This window comes from Bombus affinis, chromosome 6, assembly GCF_024516045.1.
Source record: "Bombus affinis isolate iyBomAffi1 chromosome 6, iyBomAffi1.2, whole genome shotgun sequence".
Taxonomy (NCBI): domain Eukaryota; kingdom Metazoa; phylum Arthropoda; class Insecta; order Hymenoptera; family Apidae; genus Bombus; species Bombus affinis.
Genome location: NC_066349.1, coordinates 11683190 through 11704854, shown reverse-complemented (window position 1 = coordinate 11704854; position 21665 = coordinate 11683190). Strand labels below are relative to the sequence as shown.

The 21665-nt window shown below is 28.4% G+C and overlaps 4 protein-coding genes across 15 annotated transcripts; 3 read left to right on the top strand and 1 right to left on the bottom strand.

The window, feature by feature from the left end:
* The first annotated feature begins 318 nt into the window (after nucleotides 1–318).
* LOC126917807 (regulator of gene activity) lies at nucleotides 319–3848 on the top strand. Of its 5 annotated transcripts, none has more exons than XM_050725111.1 (10): nucleotides 319–624; nucleotides 953–1001; nucleotides 1452–1514; nucleotides 1629–2107; nucleotides 2272–2492; nucleotides 2569–2811; nucleotides 2878–3139; nucleotides 3215–3322; nucleotides 3408–3633; nucleotides 3737–3848. In XM_050725111.1, the coding sequence occupies exons 4-9, from the start codon at nucleotides 1782–1784 to the stop codon at nucleotides 3625–3627; spliced, it is 1380 nt and encodes a 459-aa protein (XP_050581068.1). In that variant the 5' UTR covers nucleotides 319–624; nucleotides 953–1001; nucleotides 1452–1514; nucleotides 1629–1781; the 3' UTR covers nucleotides 3628–3633; nucleotides 3737–3848. The 5 variants fall into 5 exon arrangements, with proteins under 5 accessions (XP_050581068.1, XP_050581069.1, XP_050581071.1 ...); XM_050725112.1 differs by having other exon boundaries at nucleotides 937–1001; XM_050725114.1 differs by lacking the exon at nucleotides 953–1001 and having other exon boundaries at nucleotides 2569–2790.
* A 902-nt stretch (nucleotides 3849–4750) lies between these two features.
* Nucleotides 4751–8045, bottom strand: LOC126917804 (malonyl-CoA decarboxylase, mitochondrial-like). Of its 3 annotated transcripts, none has more exons than XM_050725106.1 (11): nucleotides 8017–8045; nucleotides 7656–7776; nucleotides 6907–7047; nucleotides 6628–6768; nucleotides 6295–6447; nucleotides 6077–6230; nucleotides 5833–5972; nucleotides 5630–5765; nucleotides 5313–5525; nucleotides 5127–5232; nucleotides 4751–5050 (listed from the first exon to the last, which is right to left on the bottom strand). In XM_050725106.1, the coding sequence occupies exons 1-11, from the start codon at nucleotides 8028–8030 to the stop codon at nucleotides 4942–4944; spliced, it is 1428 nt and encodes a 475-aa protein (XP_050581063.1). In that variant the 5' UTR covers nucleotides 8031–8045; the 3' UTR covers nucleotides 4751–4941. The 3 variants fall into 3 exon arrangements, with proteins under 3 accessions (XP_050581063.1, XP_050581062.1, XP_050581061.1); XM_050725105.1 differs by lacking the exon at nucleotides 8017–8045 and adding an exon at nucleotides 7856–7960; XM_050725104.1 differs by lacking the exon at nucleotides 8017–8045 and having other exon boundaries at nucleotides 7656–7868.
* LOC126917803 (uncharacterized) lies at nucleotides 7810–12270 on the top strand. 4 transcript variants are annotated; one of them, XM_050725102.1, is made up of 8 exons: nucleotides 7810–7945; nucleotides 8407–8670; nucleotides 8791–8948; nucleotides 9253–9409; nucleotides 9494–10078; nucleotides 10165–10455; nucleotides 10557–10792; nucleotides 11446–12270. In XM_050725102.1, the coding sequence occupies exons 2-8, from the start codon at nucleotides 8613–8615 to the stop codon at nucleotides 11482–11484; spliced, it is 1524 nt and encodes a 507-aa protein (XP_050581059.1). In that variant the 5' UTR covers nucleotides 7810–7945; nucleotides 8407–8612; the 3' UTR covers nucleotides 11485–12270. The 4 variants fall into 4 exon arrangements, 3 of the variants coding, with proteins under 3 accessions (XP_050581059.1, XP_050581060.1, XP_050581058.1); XR_007711065.1 differs by lacking the exon at nucleotides 7810–7945 and having other exon boundaries at nucleotides 8382–8670; nucleotides 10557–10897; XM_050725103.1 differs by lacking the exon at nucleotides 7810–7945 and having other exon boundaries at nucleotides 8383–8670; nucleotides 10557–10831.
* A 151-nt stretch (nucleotides 12271–12421) lies between these two features.
* Nucleotides 12422–20897, top strand: LOC126917793 (regulatory-associated protein of mTOR). Of its 3 annotated transcripts, none has more exons than XM_050725078.1 (23): nucleotides 12422–12808; nucleotides 12905–13007; nucleotides 13410–13651; nucleotides 13728–13874; nucleotides 13947–14131; nucleotides 14210–14269; nucleotides 14369–14469; nucleotides 14539–14672; nucleotides 14776–15159; nucleotides 15218–15292; nucleotides 15369–15626; nucleotides 15729–15872; nucleotides 15959–16214; nucleotides 16310–16351; nucleotides 16542–16687; nucleotides 16767–16864; nucleotides 16936–17044; nucleotides 17117–17280; nucleotides 17358–17528; nucleotides 17608–17849; nucleotides 17922–18080; nucleotides 18188–18470; nucleotides 18552–20897. In XM_050725078.1, exons 1-23 carry the CDS (start codon nucleotides 12650–12652, stop codon nucleotides 18745–18747), a joined length of 3858 nt encoding a protein of 1285 aa, XP_050581035.1. In that variant the 5' UTR covers nucleotides 12422–12649; the 3' UTR covers nucleotides 18748–20897. The 3 variants fall into 3 exon arrangements, with proteins under 3 accessions (XP_050581035.1, XP_050581034.1, XP_050581037.1); XM_050725077.1 differs by having other exon boundaries at nucleotides 17916–18080; XM_050725080.1 differs by lacking the exon at nucleotides 16310–16351 and having other exon boundaries at nucleotides 17916–18080.
* The last annotated feature ends 768 nt before the right edge of the window (nucleotides 20898–21665 follow it).

The window sequence follows — 21665 nt, the reverse complement described above, 5'->3', positions numbered from 1 at the left end:
AAAATGCTTCGAATATAAAAAGAAATAATTATAATATTACTTCAACGTATTTATTAGCCGATAAATTCGAATTCAATTCTATTACATGTAAGATAGAAATTATATCCAAAGTATAATATTATAGAGACCATGATAAATATTTCTGTAATCATATTCAAGATTAAAGTTTGTCTTTTTATTAAATTGTATTACACAGTACCGATGATATTTTAATAACATAATTAAATATATAATATTTTTAGCAAATGTCTGAATTACATTTAATGTATAGTCCTGATGGTAATCATTTTAGTATCTAATTTGAACATCATCGTAGAAATGGTTATAATGGCAGAAATTCATGTCTCTAGTGTTGTTTAAGTTTGTGAAACTGAGTGACAAAACAGATATCTATTTTGTTAAGAATATTGTAATGTGTATAAAAGTTTGATCTTTTGGGACTCTTCATGCAGAAATCTTTCTTCTAGTGGAAATACTAAATAACGAAACAACGTTCTCTCTATCATATACATTCGAAGTCAACATCGACGTTTTTGTGTTTTTTTTTATGCTCATTTACTTTGTTTATTATGAATTTGATGGATTTTTTCGTGCTATAACTTAACGACGGATTCAATAATATAGGTAATTAAATTTTATCTATTTTTCATCAATATTTTGATTATATAGATCTTATAACCTTTTGCTTTCATTGTGGTCGTTCTGATTTCTATTTTTTACAATATCAAGATTACCGATCGTTTGTTCAATGTTTTTTTCGAAATTCGTCAATTTTCTGTGTAGTGTAATAGTGATTGTAATATTAAGGTACTAACGAAATACCCAAGAGAGAAATTACTTAACTATTTTCGTTTTGTTATGTTATTATATTGTCACTTTTTGTAGCGACTAAAATAACAAGTTATTGCCATTAATAGTATTCTAATATTGTATTAGTTTTTCATCGTTATAGACGTGAAGATATGAAACATAGTTTAAAATAGTAATATTCAAATTAATTTGTAAGTATTTATAAAAATATGTACCTATATCTTAACAATTATAAGTTCTAGAATATCATACATTATATGGTATAAAAATCATATTATTTATAACAAATTTTATAGAATACAAAAATCATATCATTTAAAATCTTTATATTTTAGTTTTCAACATATAAATAAATTCTTATGAGAATTAATCTTTATAACAGTATTCTTTATAAAGGGAAGGTCACTTATTTATAAAATGTAAAAACTTTTTTTAATGTTTAAATAAAACATAAAAGTAATATAATTTTCTTTAATAGCATAATGTAATTTAATGTACGATTAGATATTTATATAAGTAAATTAAGAAGTTTGAACAAATATTTTATATATAAGAATATAGATTATATGTATAATGTAAATTTTTTGAAGTAATGCTTAGATAGCATCTTCATGAAAAATAAATTCTTCACTTGCCAATAGGTTCATTCTCATTTCCCGTCTTCGATTTTGATACGACCATTGCCATGGTGCTGTGATAAACAGGTAAAAATTAAATAAGTACAATTGAAATTAAAAATTAAAACAAAGTGTTTGATATTAATTAATAACCCGTTACTTCTGTGTCACAAATTTGTTGTCTTTACATGGTCATTACAGGTTACTACTAGGAGTTATTGTCATGGACTATCTTCGATTCTATGAAATTAAACAAGTTACAAGTGATGCAATAGAAAACAAGTGATTGTGGTAATTGACATAAAAGAGTGTTGGTGTGCCTTAGCAGGTATTTTGTAGTGGAGTCACCAGGCTATGGCTAACCTGAACTTTGAGCAACCACCACGCAGTATTGCGAACGCAAGCCTTATATCACGCACAGGTGGTGGGGGGGGCTTAAATTCATCAACCCTTACGGGTCATGTCACACCTACCTCGAGCATGTTCTCAGGCTCATCTGCAAGCACTTCCAGTTCGGTTAACTCTGCGGTAGTAGTTACTAACGTTTATCCTGGAGCATCAGGAGCAGGAGGTGGACAAAATAGTCATCAGTCTCAACAACAACAGCTCTCTCCTATGGGCACCAGAGGACTGTTTGGGCAGAGAGCTTTTACAGATAGACGTACAATGCCTGCTCTTGGGTTAGTTTTCCCATTCCATGTGTAGAACATAGGAATGTTGTCTGAATTTGTTATGATTTTAATGTTAAAGCATTATCCATTATGATATTATATATTTTGTTGTATATCTATTATATGATAATTCTACTTATAGAACAAATGAAAATATTAATATAAATTTATAGAACATCAAATCCAATGGCTAGCATGGGCACATTTGGAATACCTCAAAGTCGAAATTACGGATCTCAAATCAATAATTTTCACTCTGTTTTTGGCAGTGGAGGAGGTGGAGATACAAGTACTCCTCCATTGTTGGATCTATCTGAGTTTCCTTCATTAACAAACAGAGGACAGGGTGATTCTATGCCGCAACCTAGTCCTATGCCAGGCAAACAACCTTATGGTTTGAACACATAATGATCTAAATTTTAATATATAAATAAATATAATTTTTATATAAATATTTATAAAAATTGTAGTTGGGATGGTAAAACAACCAACATCTGAATCAAGTGAGTTTACAATGAGTTCTGAGGATTTTCCGGCATTGCCTGGAACACAAAATAGAGAAGGGCCATCGCCAGGTGGAAGTGTTTCTGGAGATAAAAACATACCTGTTGGACTTGGTCCTGAAATTGGACAAGATATATTGCAGGCAAATAGAGCACCAGGATCTGAGAAGTCTCAATTAACTAAAAGAGGTGTACAAATATTTCCTGACGGTACAATAGTTATCATTACAGCTTATGTTTTTCTTTATTCATGCAATTACATATATCTTTTTTCAGGCAAGGTGCTTAATTTACCAACTAGTATGATACAGGACCAGTTTGGAGTAGTTGGGTTATTGACATTTATTAGGGCAGCTGATACAGATCCGAATCTAGTATCTTTGGCATTAGGCTATGATTTAACTTCGTTAGGATTAGATCTTACTTCAGGAGATAGTATTCATCAAAATTTTGCCGGACCTTGGACAGAAATACCATGCCGACCTCAGGATATCGATTTTCACGTGCCGCCAGAATACCTTATTAATGCAGCCATCAGGTATTTTATTTTATTAATATCGATTTTTATAAGTACGAATCATTATAGTAATTAAACTTGTACACTTTATTTTAGGGATAAGCTAGCACCAGTTAAGCTAAATCGATACAAAGATGATCTACTATTTTATATGTTTTATACAAATATTGGGGATATGATGCAATTAGCAGCAGCAGCGGAGTTGTAAATACATTTTTATATTAAAATTTTCGAATATTTTTTCCACTAGATTTTTAATAATATGTATGACTTTATTTGGAACATGAAGGTACACTAGAGAGTGGCGATATCATATGGAAGAAAAGGTTTGGATAACACAAGCACCAGGATTGGGACTTGTAGAAAAAACATCAACATATGAACGCGGTACTTATTATTATTTTGATGCGCAAAGTTGGAGAAAAGTAGCAAAAGAATTTCATTTGGAATATACAAAACTAGAAAGTAGACCTATTCTTCCCCCAAACTTTTACCTAAACCAGCCTTGACTACAGGTATCTACAAAGATACAATTCGTTTTCTTTTCTCAAATTACTTTCTAATTTGGATTTAAAAAAGATTGTAAGTATTTTTATTGAGAATTTGTATTTATTGCAGATCTGTTTGCAGACCATTGTACTGTCTTTAAGCTGGACAGGAAACAGCTATTGTATAAATGAACAAATTTAATAATCTTTAATAAAAACATAAAATTTGAGGAGTACAGAAATGAAGTTCTTTAATTACTGACTCAGTTAGAAATGGAAGTGAGTCTAATCTATTTGATATTGACATGATATTAATGATTTTGATACGCATATGTTTTAAATGTTTAGATGCTTATGTATAGAATGATATACTTTTTGATGATATTATAGTAATGATTAGGATTTTGGCAATGTATATAATAAAAGTAACAAACAGTTGTATTATTGAACAAAATTTTGACACTTAGGCAGCTCAAAATGCAATATGTCCACAAATTCTGTACCTATGTGATCATTTATTTTGTACCTATGTAATTGTTTAGAAATGTAAATGAAATGTTTTTTAAAAAGCGAATTTAGATTTTATAAAATGTCAGCAAAATAATATACTTTATTATCTATCAAAATTCATGAAATATATTACTATGTAATGTAAATTTTTTAATGTAAAAAATGCCTTTGGACGTAAAATATTTAATTAAAAATAGTAAATAGTATAATATAAAAATCCCGTTGTTTAAAATTACAATTTATAAAATTTTTAGATCACTTAAATTGCTTTTAACAGAGTTTAGTTTTAATAAACTATAAATTATATAATACGCTTAATCTTGTTGTATATATGAGTCAAAGATTTGAAAATGTAAAATAAAATTTATATTTAAAAAATACAAAACATAAACGTAAATATTAATAATATTAATAATTTTAATTTAATAATTTTTAAGTTAAATGTATTTCATTTCTAAATTTTCTGGTAATAGTGTGTGATTTAAAACGTGGTTAAGTTGAATAACAAATTAAGTACCTTTAAAAAAAGTTTTCATGCTATTTCATTAATTATTTCTATCCCTTTAAGTTCTTCTAGTTTTAATATTTTAATAATGTTCTTTGTCAAATCTTAGCTTTAATAAATAAATAACACTTGTTATCATAAATCTATAAAAATTTATTACATATGACTCAATTCCATTTCTAGCTTATAATTGTACCATTATTTAAAATATATTTTCCTTTTATTCCGTTACATAGACTTCTATTTATATATATTTTCACATTAAAAATATTCTTAGAAAAAGATTGAATAACTTCCTGTTTATAATCGTAAAATTTGTTTTATAATTTTTCGAACTGGTTAGCAAGATTAATTACATCTTCAGATGTGTTTATAAAATAATTTTCAATGTAATTTTGGCTGTGTTTTTCACACTCATCTAGGTAATATCTGTTAAAATGAATACTTAATTAAATATAAAATGCAGTAAATATATTAAATTAAATAAAGATATGGATTAAATTACCTATAGTTTACCATAATTCCACAGCTATTTTCAACACCACGTGGTGAAGGGTCAGCCAGCCAATTTATTCTCCACATAACAGCTCCATTACGAAGATGAAAGTTTGCTGTAATATAAAAAATGTTAGTTGTTTAGATTAATTTTTCCATGATATGTATAAAATTCGATTTATAACAATCAACCTACCAACATTATTTAAAGCATAATTTCGTCTCTTTTCCTTATATAAATACCATGCACATGCCCTAAGTAATGGCTTCCGCAAAATTTCGCATATTGCAATATCACGAGTCCATAATGAATTATTAAAAATTTTTTTTAAACCCAAAACAATATTTTCATTGTTTAAAACCTTTTGTACAGATTCGTATTCTTCATTTGTGAACACATTATGTATATCTAAAAAGTATTTTATACCAAAGTATAATATTCTGGTGCTCAATCTTATATGGTTATATTAACATTAATAAATTTTATGACTATTTGAAATAAATTGCAATTACCTTGTTTTGTTTTTTCTAAAAACCAAGTTCTAAAATTAGGTATTGGTGATAAAGTAGATAATTCGGTTATCATAGGAAATTCTGATAACACTTGTTTTGCTACTTCTTTTATCAAATAATTACCAAGTTCAATACCCTAAAAAGAATTGCCTTTTGATTTGTATGTTACATAAATTTGCATTTTTAGATATTTATATACGTACTTGTAACCCTTTCTGTGTGGAAGTTATTGAATAAAATATTGCAGTCTTTATTTTGCATTTATCTTCTTCTAAAAATGTTACTTCTGTTTTTGGATTACCAAGAATTCTGACCTTCGCTTCTTCAATACCTCTTAAACTATCTATATGTTAATAATGTATTTTACTTTGTGTATTTTTACTTAATGTATATTATTCATTATATTGTATTTAATTTTATGTGTAAAAGATATTTATTAAGATATACCTGGTATAATATCACATAATGCTGAATGCAATACAACAAGAGGTTCTCGTGGCATTGAAGGATGAGTAAAAATATAACATCTTCTATATGGTCCAACTCTTTGTTTCAAATCTAACCAATTTCTTATGGGATGTATTGCTTCATAATCTGAAATCTTATAATTTTCAAATAATAAAGATTATAAAATATGTTACACTGTTTACTTGCCATTTGTATACCTTTTGTAAAATGTCACATGAAGTTTGCCATGTTATTCTTTCTAAATGTAGAAATCCTACTGAAAACCAGAGTAGTAATAAATCACGTAAGGTAATATTCAATTGCTGGATTGCAATACTTTCCTCTGTGTCTTTAGCTTTTAATATTAATTCCTAACAAATATATTTGTATAAAAATAAGTAATGTGCTCTACTTATAATTTTGTACGTAAGATATTTTATTATATTTTATTATATAATATTTAGAACATTAAATATGAATTTTATATAGCATGAACTAATTTTATCATTAAAATTGAAGTTATGTTATTTATATTATTTTAAATTGCTTACTAATATATCTGTCCTTAAATCAACAAGAAATTTTACACCATTTTGAAGTCTTCCAATTGTAATAAACAACCATTGATAATCTGGTGTTAAAGCATTTTTTAAATTTCGTTCATAAGAAACTATACGTCTCTCATTGTTTGACTGAAATAAAAGAGAACAAAATAATTGCAAGTATTTTTTACTTATATCAATACGATTTAAAAGTTCTTTTTTAGATTTTTAAGCTTTAATGCCACAAAATTAAATATTTTATTTAACAAAAATTAATAATATACAAACCTCTGTAGACACAAATTTTTCTGCTATATTGAATATAATAGGATGTTGAACAGCATATTCAAATGCTAAGATGCGCAAAATTTTTTCCTTGTCATTTTTGCTACTTTCTTGGTACGTACTACATAAAATACGAGCTTTGTTCTAAAATAAAATGTTTATTCTATTGTATTATGCAATGATTTTATGTATGTTGCATAGAAATATTGTTAATTGAAACTTATAGATTAATATTTCTATTATTTGCGATTTATGTTAAATATTATATGAGTAACGATTTTGACAAGTATGCTTTGGTTATGTAACTCAAAATAGATTATTTATTATAAATAATTTAACAAAAAGGTTAGATAATATATTATATTAGAAAATGTAATTCCAAAGATAAAATTACTTTTATTATTGTATTTATATTTTAAAACTTTATAATAATACGACAATATAAGGTTATGTTATAACCTTACTCTATATATGATAGTACTATTAAATGAACGTAACATAATTTTTATTTATTTTAATTCGATATACATCATTGTTTTAAAAGATAATATGTGTGATATGTAAAAATTTAGAGATGTAAACCATAATTTTTAAATGTAAAACAAAATATCATAAAATTTGAAGAATAAAATTTATATGTTTAACTTATTGGTTTATGTTAAATATGTTTGATGTTCATTTATCAATTATTGTTAACCATTAAAGATTAAGTAACATTTACGAAATATTAAACAATAATTTATGTTACTAACCTCAACAATCCAATTACAAATATTGCTATTTTTAAATTTGAATACTCCTTTTAATTGATTTTCAAGAGAGATAGTTTCACTGGACGTAGAAGTATCATGTAGACTCCGTATAAGAAAAGATCTGAAATTCTTTTGTGTTGTATTATCTTTTAAAATACATTTATTACTATAAATATTAACTAATGTTTTCACATGTATACTTTTGAATATCATGTTTACTATTGACAACTATCATAAATCATGTGAAAAAATACTTCAGTTACTTGAAATTACAAAACTAATATCAGAAGGTAACTGCTTCTTCTATCTTAGTTGAATTTTTTTATAATAGAGATATTTTTATCTGATATGACATGCATACTTTGATATTAACATTCAGCTTAAAGGACAACAGTTAGATAGCATTAAAATATTGAGTACTTTTTATACATAACATACATTAAGTAAAAAATTTAGCCCATCAGAAAGCTAAATGGTAATTTTTATTAATATGCAATAAATTAAGAAAGGATTTAAATAAATTTTTGCGATATATGAATAAAATCTTCGATCTGTTTGTCACTTTTATATTGATAAAGATGCACCCTTTTAATGACATTGATTATTTAATATATTGGAAAATTTAAATACAAGTTGTATAAAAAGAATGTCAGACTTTAATAACGTATACAGTATAACAAACAGAGCAAAATATGAAAGTTCTTTTGATAATAGTTTTTAATCTTTCCTCTATTGCTACTTTTCGTGATAGATACAACCGAGGGAAGGATTTCCTCTCTAACGCAACGTATTGTCAAAAAAGGTGTACAATGTGAAACAGTTGGCAATCATTAGTACTAAAATGGTGCTATAGTCGGAGACATTATGATACGTATTTAATTGCAGATCGATCAAAAACAAATTTTACTAAGCGTACATATTTTCGAAAATAAATGTGACCCTTTATCAACGTACAGAATGCAGATAGTGCATTTTTCTTGGGGTCTCATTTGGTATATTTTATCAACTTCTCAAGGTAATTTGACTATCTGTATCCTATTTCATGTGATAGTTATTCAGTTTTGTAATTACACCTATTGTTATTTTAATTTATGATAAGATTCAAACATTTTATTAGCTTTCTTTTGTGTTACAGTTAATGCTGATTATAGTATTACTTTGACACATGATGGCCCTGTAGTATTAGGTGGAACTATTACATTTAAAGCTGATATCTTTGATAATGGTATAAGACCATCAGAAACATTTAGATATAAATGGAGTGACAATGCATTAATTCCTCATATATACGAGGTTAGTTTCTTTTTATCTTATAGTTTATTCAAAATAGTTTATCAATACATTTCAAAATTAGATTATCAATTGAATTGTAAACTTTGCCCTAAAAAGAAAAGTTTTATAAAAGTATAATTCCTTATGACGCAATATTAAATAAATTTAATTGCTTAAAAACCTTTTGTCACAGTTTTAATAAGAAAAATCAGATTATTATATTATAATATTTTTCTTACATTTCAGTATTATCATTTATAAAACCTTAATGTATAAAAGCTTAAATACTAATTTTGAATACATATATAACTTTGATCTTCCATAGACAGGGGCTATATCAAATACAACAACATATTGGAATTTAAATATTGCCCATGAAAATTATACAATTGGAAAATATGAAGTTGAAGTAATGGTTTATAAATATGTCGTGTTCTGGTGGCAACATGTTACCAGTGCCCGTACCGAGTTTTATGTAACTGGTAAGTTAAGAATTTTTAAAAATCATTTTATAATATATTAACTTTTTGTCTATTATGTATATCATCAAATTAATGTTTTAATAGAATCTTTCAATGGAGACATCAACATTATACAGCCCAACAAAACATCAATGGATACATATGTCTCTTCAGCGTCTGAAGCAAACATGACAATAAATATAAAAAAAGGAGATATGGATTATTTGATGAAAGCCACATCAGTATCAATTTATTGGTTTATAGATTGCAGATATTTTGGTCAAACAAATGACTTAAATTTCCTCTATAATTTTACAACTCCCGATACATCACATGTGTTAGAAGCTTTGGTCGTTGCATCATACGATTTACCAACAACAACTGTTCCACCTACTACAACAGTTCTACCAGTAACAACAATGATTACTCCTTCTAGTATAACTGTGCCAAATATTACAATATCAAATACTACAACAGAAGATGTGGTAACTACTACCATATCTAGTAAAAGCATAACTGCAAAACCAATATTAATGTCTACAACAATACCTATATCTCTAAATAATTCAGAAAATGTCAGTATTTCTAATGTAAATATTTCTTTACCTTATATTTGTTCGAACTCTTCGATAATTCCACCAGATCCTAATAAAACATATGGGCACTTCACTAAAAAAATTGATGTTCGTGGTAAGTAATATATTATATGAGATCATATAAAATAATGATTTATGTTCAGTATAAGTTATAATAATGTATATTTATGGAATTTCTAGCACCTATAATGAATATATCAGTAGAAGGTACAAATTGGATTCAACCATGGGATATGTTATCTCTTAATGTAACATGTAAAGGTTCAGGACCTTTTAATAAGTGCCTTTATTTTCATAGAGGGAAGTATAATGTTACAGGAAATGAAACATGCAATACAGAAGATAATCTTTATTCTTGTAATTTTTCCATCATACATTATTTCTTGGAACCTAGCATATATACAATATTAATTATATTAGATAATGATGTCAGTAAACAAATCTATCCCTTGACAATAAATATTTATAAAGGTATATGTTATTATAAATATTGATATCAATAATAATAATACAAATTTTATCTTTCTACAAATATTAATTGCTTTGATTACATTTTTAAATGTGTTTTCTAGTGACAACAAAGCCACAATTATCAGTGATTGTGGTACCTGTTTCTTGTTCTCTTGCTGCTGCGGTACTCATTATTTTTGGCATTGCATATTACATACAAAGTAAAGCAAGATTTACAGTGGAAGTTGCAGATTTTGACTTTGGTCAAAATAATCCAGAAATGGAGTATAAAACATTTACAGAACGTTTAAGAGATTCGATTAATAACGCTATAAGACCTGGAAGCAAACGGATAAGTGTATGCCAGCCCTATTATGGCAGCATGAATCGCTAACAAGTACAGATTGTACAGACTACATATTCTTTGACTGTCCATGGCAGTCTTCACACATTGCAAAATAATGTTAATATATTAGCGTCTAACACATAGTAGCGCCTCGATAGAATGATGATCATTCATCAATTCTTATTACAGAATGATCATTCGAGTAATTGATATACGAGAAATGAAATTGATATTATTTCTTGAATCTTGAATCTTGAATCTTGAATCTTGAATCTTGAATCTTGATATTATTTCATTAGAATGTCATTGTCAGTGTATGGATTACGTTATTGTATTGTATCATTCTATATTTCTATTACCTTCATTTTTAAGCACTAAACAATACGAGCTACTTCTGCATTGCCATTATTGCTTTTGTATTGCCATTACTGCTTCTGCATTGCCATTCCCGCCTCTAACATTTCCTTACTTTTCTTTCTTTCATTTAAATACATGCTTTTATATGCACTTTATTATATTTATGAATTATTTATTGTTGTACTTTTATATACATGTGTCGAATTTTAATGGAAATAATTAAACATCATCTTTAATTTCCATTTCAATCAAACACGCTTTATATTGTTCTTGACATCATAAGGTAATGAACATTTTATAAATTTCAGGGTTACAAACCTCTTAGTAATTCTCAAACTATTCAATGATGTTTAAAATGAAGAAAAAAGTATTGAAATTATCAAGTATTCGGATTAAAGACTATGGGAGATTGAACAAGTGAAGAAGGTGCTAAACGAAATGAATTACAAGAAGAGTTTCAAAATTAATATATCTTACGACATTTTTAAGTATCAAATAATTTAATCAGGAAGTTATTAATATTATATCATTAATAATGCGAATTTATTCATTCCAAGGAATTTATAAACGAAATTAAAATTGTATATAGAATAAATAAATATTGTATATATAGGCTGTGTACATAGTATGCAATGAAATATTGCTTTTGATGTTTTGCGGAAATGAAGTTATAATATTAATTTATAGTATTTTTTCTAGAATTTTAACATTATGAAATTTCGTGAAACACATGTTTTCTACTTTTAATGTGTTTAACTTCGGGTTACTGGATTCATGTACTACTTAATACATACATCACAAGAAAAATATTGGTAAGCACGTAATTATATAAGCATGTAGATTACCAATTACAAAAGCGTGATAAACAAAAAGATATAATACTTATTTGAATGATACATCTTGTAACGCGAATTTTTTGTATGTATATGTGATTCTACACATATACATGCAATTTGCATATACGTATATAATATTAAATTTAATTACCCGAAATATATGAAAGTATTTCAGTAAGTTATTCAGCTAAAACTACTTATAAAAAAAATTGTTAAGTTAGATTGCGATTTCAATGATTCAGTTATAAAGTAACCTACTAAATAGTATTTAATAAATAAAAATGTTCTTGTAAAGAATTGGTGCTACTGTTATTTTCCATCATTTATTTATGCTTCTGTAATTTCAATAACGCTTAAATGAGGAAGGAAATTAAAAAATAACGCGGGTAACAGGTGGCACCATCTGTACACGATTATTGCGATCAAAAAATCTGCGGATTCGTGAGTTCGTGAGAGTTCATTGGTAACATCGTTAGGGATTTAAGATGGCGGCTGATGAAGTAAACTTACGAAATTGTGCTCTGTTAAAAGTCGTTTGTGCTTTTGTCGTTTATTGAATATTGTCAGTTGATAGTTTCAATTCATCTTTATGTAATATCGATTTAAGATCTTCAACGAACGAAACGTGTCTCTCGAAAAAGTAAGATATAAACTTTTCCCGAGTCACGGGCTTACAATGTCAGTAATTGCCTCAAAGCCATGCCACGAGAAAGAAAATTTGAAATCGACGGAGGAGGACGATTGGAAAATGCAGCTTGCATTTTGCAAACCACGGCATACAGCGACAATTGAAGGCGTAAATTGCATTACACAGACATGGAGGATGAAAGAACGGGTTTGTTACTTTTTTTCTTTGCTTCTTTGGTTGATATACCCTGAAAAATTATGTACTTAGTTCTATGATAGAGTTTTATAAATTTCTATTTTCTAGATGAAAACTGTGAGCGTGGCTCTAGTTTTATGTTTAAACGTTGGTGTTGATCCACCGGACATTGTCAAGACGCAACCGTGCGCACGTCTCGAGTGTTGGATCGGTATTTATTTTAGTTTATTTACATCCCCACAATTCCCCGCTGCCATTGCCATTATGTAATGCATTTTGAGGTTATGCATGTGGATGACAGCAGTCTGTAAATGAACGCGATTATAGTAAATAATCTGTAGATGGCGTTATATTTATTATTAATATGAATATTTCATCTGTAGTATGAGAATGTTCTTTTGCTTTCTTTCCTTCGGTTTTCTTTTACTGGTTATTTCAAATATGCATAATTTCTTTTTTGTGATTGCATTATTTTATAGTTTTGTATAATTGTATAATTATAAACAAAAATTGCACTGATTTTAATTATTCCATTCAAATGATCTAATTGTGACTTGAAACTTAATTGTTATTGATTACAATTAGAACAATTATAATTTTTAAAATTTTATAGATCCTCTGTCAGTAAGTCCACAGAAAGCTTTAGAAACTATAGGTTCTAATTTACAAAAACAGTATGAACGATGGCAACCAAGAGCTCGTTACAAACAAAGTTTAGACCCCACTGTTGAAGAAGTTAAAAAATTGTGTACTTCTTTGAGACGAAATGCAAAGGAGGAAAGAGTTCTTTTTCATTATAATGGTCATGGTGTTCCTAAACCTACTAGTAATGGTGAAATTTGGGTATTTAATAGAGTTAGTAAACTCAAGCATTTTAATTACAGTAAATAATAATTTGATAAGTGTTTTTAATATCATATTATTATTGCAGACATATACACAATACATTCCTTTGTCTGTATATGATTTACAGACATGGATGGGTGCACCTAGCATCTATGTATATGACTGCTCCAATGCAGGTATCATTGTAGAGTCTTTTCAACAATTTGCAGAGCAACACGAGAAAGAATATGAGGTATAAATATTAAGAGAGATTTAAGTAAAAGTAACTGTCATATGTAACCATATTGAAAATGTTACCTTATAGATGGAAAAGCAGGCAGTTCAGCAAAATCGTGCAACTGGAGTTGCAAGTGCCACTGCACCATCCTATAAAAATTGTATCCAATTGGCAGCATGCGCTGCTAATCAAATTTTACCTATGAATCCAGACTTACCTGCAGACATATTTACATCATGTCTTACAACTCCAATAAAAATAGCATTGCGATGGTAAAATAGAAATATAATTTGTTGAAGATATACCAAATTTCGTATAAGACCAGAGTTAAACTTTTATTTCTTTTGTAGGTTTGTCATGCAAAATACATCAAAGTTGGTACCAAAAATATCACTAGATTTAATTGACAAGTAAGAATTATATATAGTAGGGACAAGTTTATAGTACTTATGTATGTAGTATTTTCTTGAATGAAATAAAATGTTGAAATTATGATAAATACATTTCAGAATTCCAGGACAATTGACTGATAGAAGAACAATGTTAGGGGAACTTAATTGGATTTTTACAGCAATTACTGACACTATTGCATGGAACACATTGCCAAGAGGTAAATTTGTATACTATAATTGTTTTTAGGATATATAAATGACAAAAACTAAATATATTCGATTTATAGATTTATTTCAGAGATTATTCAGGCAAGATTTATTAGTAGCTAGTTTATTTAGAAATTTCTTACTTGCTGAAAGAATACTTCGCTCATATGATTGCACTCCAGTTTCTTGCCCAAAATTACCACCTACTTATCAGGTAAATAGAAAAATATTTTAACTTTAATATTTTTCTAAAAATTAGGTATTTGTTTTATCTATTATTATTCTTTCATTAATATATTTATCTCTTACCAATTTAGCACCCTATGTGGCAGGCATGGGATTTGGCACTTGATCTCTGCTTAGCACAATTGCCATCTATTCTTGAAAATGAAGATCAATTTATACATTCACCCTTTTTTGAAGAACAATTGACAGCCTTTCAAGTATGGCTTACACTAGGTTCTAAGAATCGCAATCCTCCAGAGCAACTGCCAATAGTACTACAAGTGTTATTAAGTCAAGTTCATAGACTAAGAGCGTTAGAGTTATTAGGGCGTTTTCTTGATCTTGGTCCATGGGCAGTGAACTTGGCTCTTAGTGTAGGCATTTTTCCATATGTTTTAAAATTACTTCAAAGTAATGCCAGAGAACTACGTCCACTACTTGTTTTCATTTGGGCAAAGATTCTTGCAGTTGATAGTGTAAGTGTTAAGAATTTCAATATCTTAAACCTTTCATTAATTATTTATTATATTTTAGACTTGTCAAGCAGATCTCGTACGAGATGGAGGGCATAAATATTTTTTATCTGTTCTTCAGGATACTTCTATACCGGTATTATATTGTTATACATAATTTTATCGAAAAATTTTTTCATGCAACTTTTTTATACAAGTTTATTCTGTTTTAGAGTGAACATAGGACGTTAGCGGCATTTGTTTTGGCTAGCATTGTAAACGATTATCGACCGGGTCAAGTCGCTGCAAATCATGGCAGTCTCGTATCAATTTGTCTGGAACAACTTGGAGATTCAAATGCTTTATTACGACAATGGCTATGTTTGTGTCTCGCAAGACTTTGGCATAATTATGACAAAGCAAGATGGTGTGGAGTCAGAGACATTGCCCACGAAAAACTGTTTACATTATTACAGGACCCAGTTCCTGAGGTATAAAATCATTTCATGATGAGGTCAAATTCATTTATTTAATGTATTAATATTTATGCATGATGATAGTAATGTATTTAAAAAAGAAATAAAATTATATAGGTTCGAGCGGCGAGTGTTTATGCTTTGGGAACATTCATAAATAGTGTAACAACACGAAGTGAACATGCAAATAATATTGATCAAATTATAGCTATGACGCTTATTAATACTGTGTCTCATGACATGTGTCCCTTAGTTAGAAAAGTATGTAAGTTTGTCATATAACAATACATATTTTAATTATATACTTAATATTCTTAATATGAAAAAAATTATGAATTATTTTACAGGAATTAGTAGTAGCACTTCAGTGGATGGTATTACATTTTGAAAATTCGTTTGTAACATTAGCATTGGCTGAAGAAAATAGTCGAAAAGATCTCGTAGTGGAAACGTTATCGCCATTTAGTGGAATGAGACGTATTAGTTCTAGAGATAGGTTGAAAATGCTTTCTCCGAACAACACATACAGTGTGGATAGTACAGATGGATTTGGTCAGGATCGTATTAAAAGAGTGTCGTCGTCGTCGTCTATTAGTAGCTTAGGTAAGTGATAAAATGTGTTGCTTTTAGCTAGAGTTACTAGCTTTATTGCCGGATTTTCGATAACAGTTCCTTGTATTGTTTCATTCATGTACCAGGAAATAATTGGGAGTTCGTGAGGAAACCTTGCGAGTCACTTGGTAATAATGATTGGAAATTCCATTGCATGTTCGTACATAGTTCATCCTTCATTTTTAGATCTCGTAATTTTTAATTTATAGCCAATGCTATATCACTATTTTGTTATTTACAAGCACATTATCGTAAGGAACAGATATTTTTCTATATTAAAAATAAAATACAATAAACCGTGTTTTTTATTATTTGTAGGGCACAGTTCTCTTGGAAATTTACCAAGTCTTTCCTATGGTAGTGTATATATGAAATTGTGGCATGGATTATGCAGTCTTGACAATGATCCTCATCCTGTGGTTGCTACTATGTCTCAGAAGGTCACAAATCATATTCGAAATCAGGTAAACATGATGATTTAATAATGATTACATTCATTTATATCAAAATTTAATGAAATAATACAATATTCCTTAACTGCAGGTCAAAGAATCCTCTGCACCTAAGGAAGTAATTGAAACAAAAATATCTTCGTCACTGTCTCTTCCGCCTTCTCCATCAAATCGTACCACATATTTAAGGTTAGTCAATATTTGATATATTTTTATATATGATTTTTATACTGTTATGTTTAACTTATTATAAAATAAAGTAATAGCAAAGGAGAATCACCACCTACAGTAAACTCTGGGACAGATTTATTACGTTCGTCGAGAATACCATTGCATGGCAATCGTGCAAGGAAACCAATTCCCAACACAGTAAGAATTACTTGATGTCATTTATGAGTAATGCTATATTTTACTTATATTTATAGCGGTATTTTATTGCAGATTTCAGAAGAAGCAGATGAAGTTGCTGGAATTAAAACACCATTAACTACTTCACAATTTGTTGAGTGGAGTTGTGCTCAATTTGCTCAGCCTGTTAGTTTAGAAATTGAAACTGAATCAATGAATGACATGGAAAGTAGAGCACACTATGAAAGAGAATGGCGGTAAGAATACTTAATGTAATTACTTACTATTGTATCATTGCAAAGAGAAAAACTAACTTGCAGTTTTTAATATTCAGATACTTAAGAAATAAGAAACAAAGATGTGATGCAAGAGAAGAACAATTACGTGCAGTACAAAGTAGGGTAGAATCACAAGTATTTCATACAAGGTGTTCACATTCTCCAGAAGTTTTAACATTTCATCCTTTTGAACCTCATTTGGCTGTAGCATTGAAAGATTATTTCGGGTATTTAAGTTTTAATATAGTCTAATTTTATTACTATCATATGAGACATGATATTACTTAATAAATTATTTATTTACAGGGTATGGGATTGTCAAACCGGTACAAAGTTAACTTATTGTGCAAGTCATGGAAATAAAATGTCTCGTATTACAGCGCTGGAGTTTATTAATGCTCACGATATAACGTTATTAATGGCTGGATCTGATGATGGTTCGGTTAGAGTGTGGAAAAATTATAGTAGTATGTTAAATCGCGATCCAGTTTTACTTACTGCTTGGCAAGCAATGGCTGATATACAACCTGCTACAAAAGCAACTACCGGTATGTATATTCTATAATATCAGTGTATTTATTGCAACTATATACATTAATTAAAAATGTTTGTAGCAACAGCTGGATTAGTTACTAAGTGGGAGCAAAGATCCCTTACATTGGCTGTAACAGGTGATGTTCGTATTGTCAGACTTTGGGATGCAGAGACTGAATTAAAGAAACAAGATATACCAACAGGTGCTGATTGTTGTGCTACATGCGTTGATGTCGATGGTATAGGTTAGTTTCTTACATACTTTATATTAATTTAATTGCAGAATAAGATATACATGTAAAAGGCGTAAAATGTAATAGAAGTAAACATTATTTTATTTAATTACACATAGGTGCCATGATGGCAGTAGGTTGTGGAGATGGTTCAGTTCGTTTATTTGATAGAAGATTGCCCCCTTTAGAATCAAGAGTTATGATTTGGAGAGAGCATACAGCATGGGTGCTAGGCACATCTTTGAGAAAATGTGAAAGATCTGCACCGCAACTGTTCACTGGATCATCTTCAGGAGATATTAGAATATTTGATCTTAGAAAAAATTCTTCTGTGAGCACTGTACAGATAACACAAGGTATTACAGCATTGGCAGCACATGAAATGGCTGATATTTTTGCGTGGTAAGTTTAGGATATTATTGACCGGAATTATAGTAAAATTATACAGATTATTTCAGATCTATATATGCACATTCTTTTCAGTGGATCAACGAATCACTGTATAAGTGTATATAACACTATGGGTCAACACCTAAACACAATAAAATTTCATGAAGGATTTATGGCCACTCGTATTAGTCCAGTAAGTTGTCTAAGTTTTCATCCCTATCGTGTGATTCTAGCAGCTGGTTGCGTAGACAATACTATCACAGCATATGCGTCTGAATCACGCAGATGACTAATAGAGATGGAATTGTTGTAAAATTATTTTTACAAATGTAAATCAATGGTACTTGATACTCTTAACACTAATAGTCAGTGAAAACAAATATTAGGGGCGTAATATTGGACTTTATTAGGAAAATTAGAAGGTGTATTCTTATTTTTCACTTATTTACGATTTTCTACTGCGTTTTTTTCGTATCTACAAATGCCTTTCCTTGGAATTAATTTATGTGGAGAAACTAACAATAATTCTTGTGATTACAAAACCTGTGAAGCAACTAAAGTCTTTAGGGACGACCAAAGAGAAGATAATACAAGCTACATGTGCAAGGGCAATGTAATATTTTGAAACGCAGTTGAAAAAAATTTGATGTTCTTACGAATAATGATGCATAATATATGCGTATGTGATGCAACGAAAAAGATTTGAATGTATGTATGAATGTGTTTAATATTTAATAAAGCTTGTAACATTCGCAAGGAAATAACCTTGATTATTGTGCCATGCAAAATTAGCTCCAATTAGATTTATGAATAACGTTTCATATAAATTTAGGTAATAGAAGATTCAATTGTTTTTCACATCTTAATAATTCCTTCCCTTAATTCTCTTTTTATCTCTTAATATTTTTACAAAATTTTAGTCTTGGAGCTAGAATTTATTTAAATAATTTAACTACATTTAGTTTATGACTAGTATCAATAATAATAAAGATCAATAATAAAGAATAAATATAGTAAAAATTAAAAGGACCGAAATAAATTACTTAAAATGGCAACTATATGAAACAATGTTTCTGTATTAATGAAAAATTTGTTGTAAATTTGCTTTATGTATATGTTTTTATTTATAATTTTCTCATTATGAAACTTTTCGTTGCAATTTTAAAGAAAAAGAATTGTTTTTGTAAATATTATGTATCATATATTTATCAATAATAACATTATTTGTTAAATGGTATTAATGTTGCGTTTAAGTAATAATGGTTTATAAGCGTCTCTTTGTAACTTGTGAAAATACCTCTCATCATGTTAAAACTTAAAAAGTTTGTAAGGAAATGCCTTCTCAGTGACAAATGATTTAAATAATTAAGCAAATATATATAATTTGTATTTGACTAAATAAGCCGCTATACTATTTGGAAAGTATTTTATGAATATTTATACGTTGTATGTGTGTGTATTTTATATTGCTATTGTAACCCTTCATTGCTACCGTTATTGTTTATGGATATTGTAATCGTTTTGAAAGAAACGCCACATCGGTATATATCAGAAGAAGCAATCAGATTTCATATGTATCAGTAATATGACTATAATCTAAATTGCATAAATGATAAGGAAGAGCAAGAAAAGATCAGGTAATAAATTCGTGAATAAAAATGTACATAAGTGTAGAATATCAAGTGTAATGTTTGAAAAACCGCAATGTTAAAAATATAGATTTATCTTCTCGTATTATATATACAATAGTTTTATTAGTAGCATTTAGCATTCAGAAACGCGATAAGAGATGTGGATTGCTATACTTTAAATATATGTATAAAGTAAGGATCTCTGACGTAGTTGCATATATAAGATGTTTCAAAAATTGAGTGCAATCATATTCACCTATAAATGTAAAAAAGTAAATTTTTACTTAATAACGGAGTACATAACAAATAATGTTTATTTGTGGCGTAGAACCCTTTGTGCGTGTATATAAAAATTTATATATAGATTAAAAACACGCTTTGTGTTTGGAGAAAGAGATATTTATTTAAATGGAAAAGATAAGATATTTTAATCGTGAAATTGATGTTGCATTACAATTTATCAATTTGTGACATGTGTTTCTGCCAATACATTGGTTATTTTGATTGTAAACTTCCGGGACACATCATATAACATGTACATGGTTTGATGGGAATTTTAATAGAGACATCTAAATGGTACTTACTCCTTAAATTCAGCATTAATTGTTATATAAACGCCTAGAATTATTTCTGTATATATTATTATATATACGATGCACCATCATTGCTATCGTTAACGATAATTATCGGAAACGTGAAACATTAGGAAAATAATTCACGATGGGGCGAATATAATGTATTATTTTGCACTGTAGCCGTTATTATACATATATGATCGCCTTGTAACAAATATAATATAATTATGTTATTTCAGTGTAAGATTAATTTGCACAATTGTTTATTTACTAACGCATATGTTAGATAATGGCGGAAGGTACGTAATAGATAACATCTTAAAAATTTTTATTACTAATTATGAATAATAATTATATTATTAATCATATTATTATTATATTTTAGAGAATTATCAAAGTATTTAATTTAATCGTGTGATTTATTTTTGAATTTCTATGTTACAGTAATAAGTGATAACTGTCATAACATAAATAAAATGTAATTATTATTACAGAATAAACGATGAATCAACATGATTATATATATAGCAATACATATTGACTAATATGGTATAAATTGGTTGATTAGTCGTGTAACTGTCGTTGACTGGTTTATGTCGGAAGGAGAAACCTACATTGTAAATATGTATATATGAACTTAGTTACTTACTAATATTCAGATCATCAACATTCTTAGATTTGCAGTGTCACTTTGCAAATGTAAGTGTAAATCAGAGTGAAGGAATGGGTCATCAAAGTGTAACTAACGGTTTGTATATTTTAACTGGTTCTGTTAACAATAGAATCTCACCATATCACAATCTTGTTGATTATAGTCGTAACAAATTATTGCTTGAATATAGTATTTAAATGTTAGCCAATGAAACAGGTGTTATAATGTTATTTCTAGAATAGCTTAGAGATAGATCTATTACTGGATTGCTGTAAATCATTACGATTTGTCAATTCTGTTCGGGAGTACTAAATTTCAAATTTTTTATTTCTGTAGTTATTAAAAACGT

What these genes read in the sequence shown, in the direction of transcription:
- LOC126917807 (XM_050725113.1), top strand. Translation starts at nt 1,782, where the DNA reads ATGGCTAACCTGAACTTTGAGCAACCACCACGCAGTATTGCGAACGCA. An exon ending in TGTACAAATATTTCCTGACG is followed by an intron (nt 2,812 to 2,877) that starts GTACAATAGTTA and finishes ATCTTTTTTCAG; the next exon opens with GCAAGGTGCTTAATTTACCA. An exon ending in CTTATTAATGCAGCCATCAG is followed by an intron (nt 3,140 to 3,214) that starts GTATTTTATTTT and finishes ACTTTATTTTAG; the next exon opens with GGATAAGCTAGCACCAGTTA.
- LOC126917804 (XM_050725104.1), bottom strand. Translation starts at nt 7,868, where the DNA reads ATGATATTCAAAAGTATACATGTGAAAACATTAGTTAATATTTATAGT. An exon ending in AAAAATTTGTGTCTACAGAG is followed by an intron (nt 6,769 to 6,906) that starts GTTTGTATATTA and finishes CTTTTATTTCAG; the next exon opens with TCAAACAATGAGAGACGTAT. An exon ending in ATTTAAGGACAGATATATTA is followed by an intron (nt 6,448 to 6,627) that starts GTAAGCAATTTA and finishes TATATTTGTTAG; the next exon opens with GAATTAATATTAAAAGCTAA.
- LOC126917803 (XM_050725102.1), top strand. Translation starts at nt 8,613, where the DNA reads ATGCAGATAGTGCATTTTTCTTGGGGTCTCATTTGGTATATTTTATCA. An exon ending in TATTTTATCAACTTCTCAAG is followed by an intron (nt 8,671 to 8,790) that starts GTAATTTGACTA and finishes TTTGTGTTACAG; the next exon opens with TTAATGCTGATTATAGTATT. An exon ending in TAATTCCTCATATATACGAG is followed by an intron (nt 8,949 to 9,252) that starts GTTAGTTTCTTT and finishes GATCTTCCATAG; the next exon opens with ACAGGGGCTATATCAAATAC.
- LOC126917793 (XM_050725077.1), top strand. Translation starts at nt 12,650, where the DNA reads ATGTCAGTAATTGCCTCAAAGCCATGCCACGAGAAAGAAAATTTGAAA. An exon ending in TCACTAGATTTAATTGACAA is followed by an intron (nt 14,270 to 14,368) that starts GTAAGAATTATA and finishes AATACATTTCAG; the next exon opens with AATTCCAGGACAATTGACTG. An exon ending in ATGGAACACATTGCCAAGAG is followed by an intron (nt 14,470 to 14,538) that starts GTAAATTTGTAT and finishes TTCGATTTATAG; the next exon opens with ATTTATTTCAGAGATTATTC.